Here is a 7,324-nt window from a genome sequence, read left to right on the forward strand (position 1 = left end):
CACACACACACACACACACACACACACACACACACACACACACACAAATGAATGTTCGTAGCAGCATTATAATAACCCCAAAGTGGAAACAACCCAAATGCCCATCAATTAATGAATGGGTAAATAAATAAAATGTAGCATATCCAGATAATGGACTACTATTCAGCAATATAAAGTACTGATACCTGCTTCACATGGATAAACCTTGAAAGCATTATGCTAAGTGAAAGAATCTAAACACAAAATACCACATGCTATATGGTTTCATTTACATAAAATGTTTCGAAAAGGCAAATCAATAGAGTTAGAAAGTGAGAGGCAAGAAGGAAATATGACAACTGACTGCTAATCATAGGGGTTTTCTTTTTGGGTGGGAAATTTTGAAATTAGAGTTAGATGCCCAAGCTGTACTGAAAACCACTTAATGTCATAACCTAAAAGGGGAAATGTTACATTGTATGTAGATTGTATCCATAAAGCCATTAGGAACATAATGTCAATAGAACTTCCAGTATGAACGGTTTACTGTTAAAGTTGCTGTCCGTGACCAGTTGTTCTTTGTTGCCATGATGTGTGCTCGTCTACTAACTAAACGCTCTTCTTTTGCTTAGGCTATAACGACTCCTGCCATGGCAGTCAGTCATATCATGCTCGAGTCGTATAAAAAGTACATTCTCGTTTCTTTAATATTACTTGGAAAAGTACAACAGCTGCCGAAATACACGTCTCAAATTGTGGGTAGATTCATTAAGGTGAGTTTTTAAAAATAAAATTGATCTAGGTGACATGTTAAATCCCTTAAGAAATTATATACCAATATGGTTCTGTAATATTATATGATTTTCCATCCCACTAGCTTCATTACATTTCTTTTTTTTTTCTCATTACATTTCTGTTGTGAGCTTTAGTTCTGTCACAAGCTCCTTAACTCCATTCTAGTTCATACATACACTCCTCACATCCCTATTCGAATCAAATATTTCTCAGGAGCCTATTCCCATCTTCGCTCTGGGTCGTTATGGCTACAGATCTCTAAGCTCCTGTAGAGGTAGTTAAATTTTGTATTTCTGCATTCCATTTTAGTCAAAAGCAGCGCTGGTTTGCCTTTTTATCCCCCCATCTTACCTGTCAATTTGTCTATTGTGACATGTTCCACTCATTAAACTCTTGCTTCAGTTTTCACTGGAGATCTCAGCTTTGGGACCTCATTTTTTATATGCATTGTTTTTGTGTGCTTGCGTTTGTTTTGATTTTGAAGTACATACCCCTATTTGTGTTTGTTTTAAAACTGAGCAGTTTAAAAGAATATATGGGGTCACGATAATTTTAATAACAATTTCACCATATTCTATATGTACAAACTCAACATTTCAAGATACTGGGGTTCCTGGTGATGAGATCTTCATGCTGGCTTGATGATGGTAGCCAGGTGTCTTTTGCATAAGGCACCAGCTGTGCATCTAGTACTCAAGACTGCCTTGTTGCGAGTGGAGAGAGGGTGGGAGGGATGGGGCAAGAGCTAATTAAGAGAGCTCACTAACTCCTTCTGCAATGATAGGAAAGTGGAATTAGAGTAGCCATACTCAGGTAATGGGGGAGCTCTCCTGGGTCCTTCCTGTGGTCCCACACTGGAATCCTGTCTTTATCTGTTGGTATTGTTTCTCATCACTCTGTTTTTCCCCAATTTTGGGATATTTCAAGTAGTGGGTAATGTATATAAAATATCCAGAGCAGCTCTGACAAGGCCCTCAGTCACTGTTGGTGCTCTTCTTTCTGTCGCCTTCTTACTGGCAGATTGTCCCATTGCATCTGGCGAGATTTGTTCGTTTGTTGATTTGTGTGATTTATTTATTTTCTATACCTGCTCAACACATACTACCAAGCTTTTTTCATACAAAGTTTACTCTTCTAAATGTTTAATTTTTTAATTATTCTTAAACTTTTAGCCCCTTAGCAATGCATACCATGAATTAGCACAAGTATATTCAACCAATAATCCCTCAGAACTGCGAACCCTGGTGAACAAGCACAGCGAAGCTTTTACTCGTGATAACAACATGGGACTGGTGAAGCAGTGCTTGTCGTCGCTTTACAAGAAGAATATCCAGAGGCTAACAAAGGTGAGGCTGTGCTTCTCCCAGGTAGCATCTCCTAGTGTGTCTCCTCATCTCCTTTCCAGCGCAAAAAGTGTGGTAGGGTTTCTACATTAAGAAAGTTCTAGGGTGGGGGCAGGGGAGGGAAAAAAGAGGAGCTGATAAGGGCTCAAGTAGAAAGATGATGTTTTGAAATGATGATGGCAACATATATACAAGTTTGCTTGATATAATTGATTTAAGGATTGTTATAAGATCTGTAAGAGCCCCTAACAAAATGATTTTAAATAAATAAATATATATTGAGGAACTTAAAAAAAAGTTCGACAGGGAAGGAAACAGCGGGCTACATTGGGAAGCAAACTGAAGTAGTCTTAGAGAGGTGACAGTTCCAGGTCTGGCATTACTAGCCTGGGAGCTTCCCAAGCTGAGCTGATCTCTACTGACATTTCTTTCTGGAGTGGCTCACACCTCAAACGTTAATATTTAAGCCAGGCCTGCACAAACTAAATGCGATTGAATTGGAAAATATAAGCAAGGTAGATATTTTTTATTTTCTAAATGAAAACTTGATGGTTTTCAATAATAGAAAATATGCTTACTATCAAGTATACACGTGGTACCGAAAAGTAAAAAGGAAAAGTGAAATTTCATGTATGAGAAAGGCATTTGCTACAAGCCATAGGAAAAGTACTAAGAGTATCTTAACAAATAGAGTGTTGCAGAAGTCTTCTCCGAGATCTAGCATTTCATAGCTGTTGACAGTATGGTAGATGCACTCCTGTCCACACCCTCTGCTTCGGTACTAGCTGTGATGGTGCAGGAGGACGTGGGGAAACAAGAATAAGGGAGTGGTACTGGAGCTTCTACCTGAACTGATGGGGATAAAGTAAGATAAAATAAAGATGAACTGCTGATGGGGATAAGGTAAGAAATGGTAGATGAACTGCTGATGGGGATAAGGTAGAGGATAATTGATTTGAGAAGGTAGCTTTCTCTGGCACCCAAGCAAAGCTTAAGAGCAGTGCTGCATCTGGGTAGCAGTGCATTCCCAGCAAGCCAACAAGGAGAGTGCTGCAGGAGAAGAGGAGGTCATGACTGACAAGGAGAGTCCTTGGAGACTTGGTAGACATTTACTGTAGTTTCCTAATGGCTTGCCACAAATGAGTGGTTTTAACAAATAGAAGTTTGTTTTCTCACACTCTGAAAGTTCAAAATCAATAGGCTGTAGGGGAAGGCATTGTTTTTTCTGTAGGTTCTGGGCAAAGATCCTTGTCTCTTAAACTTCTGTTTCTTGGCTTCATGTGGAATGACATCTATTTTCCCCTATTGCTCTCCTTTTAATCGTCTCCTTTTGTATCTCAAAAGACATTGACTCAAGATACTCCCTGCATTAGTCCAGGTAGACTAGAGAAATCCAGGGAGACACTCATATGTGTATAAGCAAGAGCTTTATATCAAAGAGTAATTGTACATTAAGAAATACCCCAGTCCAGATCAAGTCTGTAAGTCCAATATTAGCCCATATGTCCGAAACCAATCTATAAAGTCCTCTTCAGACTCATGAAACACATGCAGTGACAGAATGCAGGAAGATCACAGGCCAGTGGGTGGAAAGTTTTGTGGATCGAATGGTGGTGGAGCATCTCAGTGCTGCCATGGGTCTCCACGTGGCTCCTCCAGCTCCAGGGCTCTGGCTGCATCAGCACAGCTCCATCAGGCTCGTTGTTGTCATCATCATCAGTAATGTCTCGTAGGGAGTGAGTCTCTGTCCAGCTATAGAGAGCTATTTATCTCCTTAGCTCCTCCAAATGAGGTCACCAAGCTGCGACCTGATTGACTAAACTCCACCCCTTCACTCTTAAGAGTCTCAATTTGACAACAAATCATGTAACTACCACACTCCCTATAAGATAATGCCCCATAAACCTAACAAGTAACCCTTTCCCAAATGGGATTATAGCCACAGGTATAAGGGTTAGGACATTTGAAGGAGGGATGGGGTGGGGTATACAATCCATAATATTACCTAACCAGAAGGGGAGGTGAGTTCATTGTATGAGAAAAATGAAAGATTTAAGGGAGAAAACAACCCAAGAAAAGATCAAACATACACTTAACGTATCAGCAGAAAGCAGACCTCACCCACTGGCTGAAAACATGGGCCTAAGGCGTGCAAAGCAGCAGGCAACCTCATTTCTCCTCAGAATTGTTTCATTTGCTCCAGGAGCCAGCATTGCCACTCTAGTTCTGGATTCTCGCCACCAAATAGCGATTCAGATTTTTAAAAAAATGTTAGGACAAAAGACAATTCATTTGGAGACAGATGCAGAAAGAAAACGGCAATCTGGCAGATGGACATTAAATGAAGGATAAAAGGTTCAGCCAGTAAGTCAGCATCACTGCAAAAACCATGTTCCTGTCTTGTAAAATACAGCAGTGTTACAGTAGGTCCAAAACACTCACTGCCCTCAAGTTGATTCCAACAGGTCCCCTGTCACGGGTTTCTGATCCTTAACTATGGGAGGAGAAAGCCCCTTCTTTCTCCTGGAAGTAGGTCAGTGGCTTATAATTTGGGAAATCTGTAAAATTGGCAGTTTTCTATTTTATGTTAGGTAAATTCAAAATGTAAGTTTGATTCCCTTTTCCTAGCGACAAAACATGTTCACAAAAGGTCTGGAGGTGACTGTCCTGAGCCTCTCACCTGTAGTGGGTGCGGCACAGCTTCCTCTTTGACTGATTCGTCACACCTGCTGTGTGACATGCTTTGTGCCATAATAACAAACTAGGGAAGCCAAAGGGTTTCTTAACTCAATTTAGTCTCTTTTTTAGTAAAAATGGGGAAATTGAGCACTTTTCAAGAAATTTCCACGTCAACTTTTTGTAAGCCCCTCTGCTTGGCACGCTCAATAACTAGAATTGCCTGGGGAGGAGAAGTCAATGAGCGGAAGTTGCTACTTGCCAAAAACCAAGTGCCAGTATATTATTAATATGGTTATTTGTAGATGGCTCTTTGTCTCTCCTATATGTGTATGAGAGGGCTTCAAGAAGTTTGGGGGGGGGGACGGACAAAAAATTAATTTGTTGGAAAATTCAATTTTCCACACTTTTTTGAAACCCCATCGTTTGTGTACAGTGCCAGTTTACAGAAAATTTAGATCATACTCGTGTGTCTTACATATATATAGTGCTATTGTCAAATGCTGCAAATGAGCAGTTTTAACAAACATTTTCTCAAAGTTCAGAAGGCTAGAAGTCAGAAATTAAGGTGCTGAAGAGGAAAACTTTCTCTCAGCTGTGGAGAACTTCTCTCACTGACTTGTTTGTATGTTTGTTTTTCTTTTTAAAATAATTTTATTGGGGGCATATACAACTCTTATCACAATCCATACATACATCCATTGTCAAGCATATTTGTACATTTGTTGCTATCATCATTCTCAAAACATTTGCTTTCGACTTGAGCCCTTGGTATCAGCTCATTTTTACCTCTCCCTCCCTGACTCCCTCTCTCATGAACCCTTAATAATTTATAAATTATTATTACTTTGTCCCACATCTCCCCTCACCCACTTTTCTTTTGTCTGACCCCCAGGGAGAGGGTTATATGTAGATCCTTGTGATCTGTTCCCCCTTTCTACCCAACCTTCCCCTTCCCCTCCTGGTATTGCTACTCTCGTTATTGGTCCTGAGGGTTTTTTCTGCCCTGGCGGCTTCCCTGTTTCCAGTTCTTATCTGTAGCAGTGTACAGCCTCTGGTCTAGCCGGATTTGTAAGGTAGAATTTGTAAGGGATCATGGTAGTGGGGGGAAGGAAGCCTTAAAGAACTAGAGGAAAGTTGTATGTTTCATCATTGCTAATACTGCACCCTGACTGGCTCGTCTCCTCCCCATGACCCTTCTGTAAGGAGATGTCCAGTGCCTACAGATAGCTTTGGGTCTCCACTCCACACACCCCGTCATTCACAATGATAGGGTTTTTTATTCTTTGATGCCTGATATCTGATCCTATCGACACCTCATGATCACACAGGTTGGTGTGCTTCTTCCATGTGGGCTTTGTTGCTTCTCAGCTAGATGGCCGCTTGTTTACCTTCAAGCCTTTAAGACCTCAGACACTATATCTTTTGATAGCCGGCACCATCAGCTTTCTTCACCACATTTGCATATGCACCTGCTTTGTCTTCAGTGATTGTGTCAGGAAGGTGAGCATCATGGAATGCCAGTTTAATAGAGCCAAGTATTCTTGCATTGAGGGTGTACTTGAGTCGAGGCCCAATGTCCATCTGCTACCTTAATAGTAAACCCATAAATACATGCACATAGATCTATTTCCCCATCGTCATATGTAAATATATTTACATATGTACATGCTTGTAGTCTCCTCCCTGCAACCCTTCCGTAAGGGGATGTCTAGTTGCCTACAGATGGACTTTGGGTCCCCACTCTGCCCTCCCCCTCATTCACAATGATATGATGTTTTGTTCTTTGATGCCTGATACCTGAACCCTTCAACACCTTGTGGTCACAGACTGGTGTGCTTCTTCCATGTGGGCTTTGTTGCTTCTGAGCTAGATGGCTGCTTGTTTACCTTCAAGCCTTTAAGACCCCAGACACTATATCTTTTAATAGCCAGGCACCATCAGCAGAAATTTATCCCCTTCACTCTACTTATCAAGTTGACACGAAACTATGCAACTACCACAACTGGGAAGGGATAGGTGGAGAGGGCAAGATGGTTTCTGCTAGCAGCCCTTGAGTCTGCGACTGGCTCACGACAATGTTGTGAACTACAAAATGAAGTGCTGCCTTGACCGGCACCCAGCCCCCTGGCCAGTTGTGGGACTGAGTGGACCGTTGGCTGGTTTTCAGAAGTAGCTCATCAGGTCCCTTTTTTGAGGTGCCTAAAGGTATGCTTGAACCTCCAACCTTTCAGCAAGCAGCCCAGAGTGGTCCCCCTTTGCACCACACAGGTACTCGAGGCTTTCAATCAAAATACAAAAAACACATCAAATGTCATCTAGTGAATTTGAACCCTTGGCAACCCACTTACTCTGGGATAGGGCTGTGTTCCTCAGGTCTTTATTGGCTGTGACCTTTCTTCCAAGTCACCACTGGGTGAATGTGACCCCACCAACCTTTTGGTTAGCATCTGAGCAGTTACCGTATATACTCGTGTATAAGCAGAGTTTTCCAGCACCACCTCAGCAAACATTTATTGGAAAGCTTTTGG

The 7,324-nt window shown here is 41.5% G+C and overlaps 1 protein-coding gene across 2 annotated transcripts in view; it reads left to right on the forward strand.

Annotated features, from left to right (window-relative positions):
* The window catches only part of COPS3 (COP9 signalosome subunit 3), a 36,556-nt gene that overhangs the window by 21,625 nt on the left and 7,607 nt on the right, over nucleotides 1-7,324 (forward strand). For both annotated transcript variants that reach the window (XM_004712949.4, XM_045293480.1), the window contains exons 7-8: nucleotides 612-752; nucleotides 1,947-2,120. In XM_004712949.4, the coding sequence (XP_004713006.1) occupies nucleotides 612-752; nucleotides 1,947-2,120 (315 nt within the window). The remainder of the gene's footprint in view (nucleotides 1-611; nucleotides 753-1,946; nucleotides 2,121-7,324) is intronic.

This window comes from Echinops telfairi, unplaced genomic scaffold (assembly GCF_000313985.2).
Source record: "Echinops telfairi isolate 266 unplaced genomic scaffold, ASM31398v2 ScPeMD7_2010;HRSCAF=2546, whole genome shotgun sequence".
Lineage (NCBI taxonomy): Eukaryota > Metazoa > Chordata > Mammalia > Afrosoricida > Tenrecidae > Echinops > Echinops telfairi.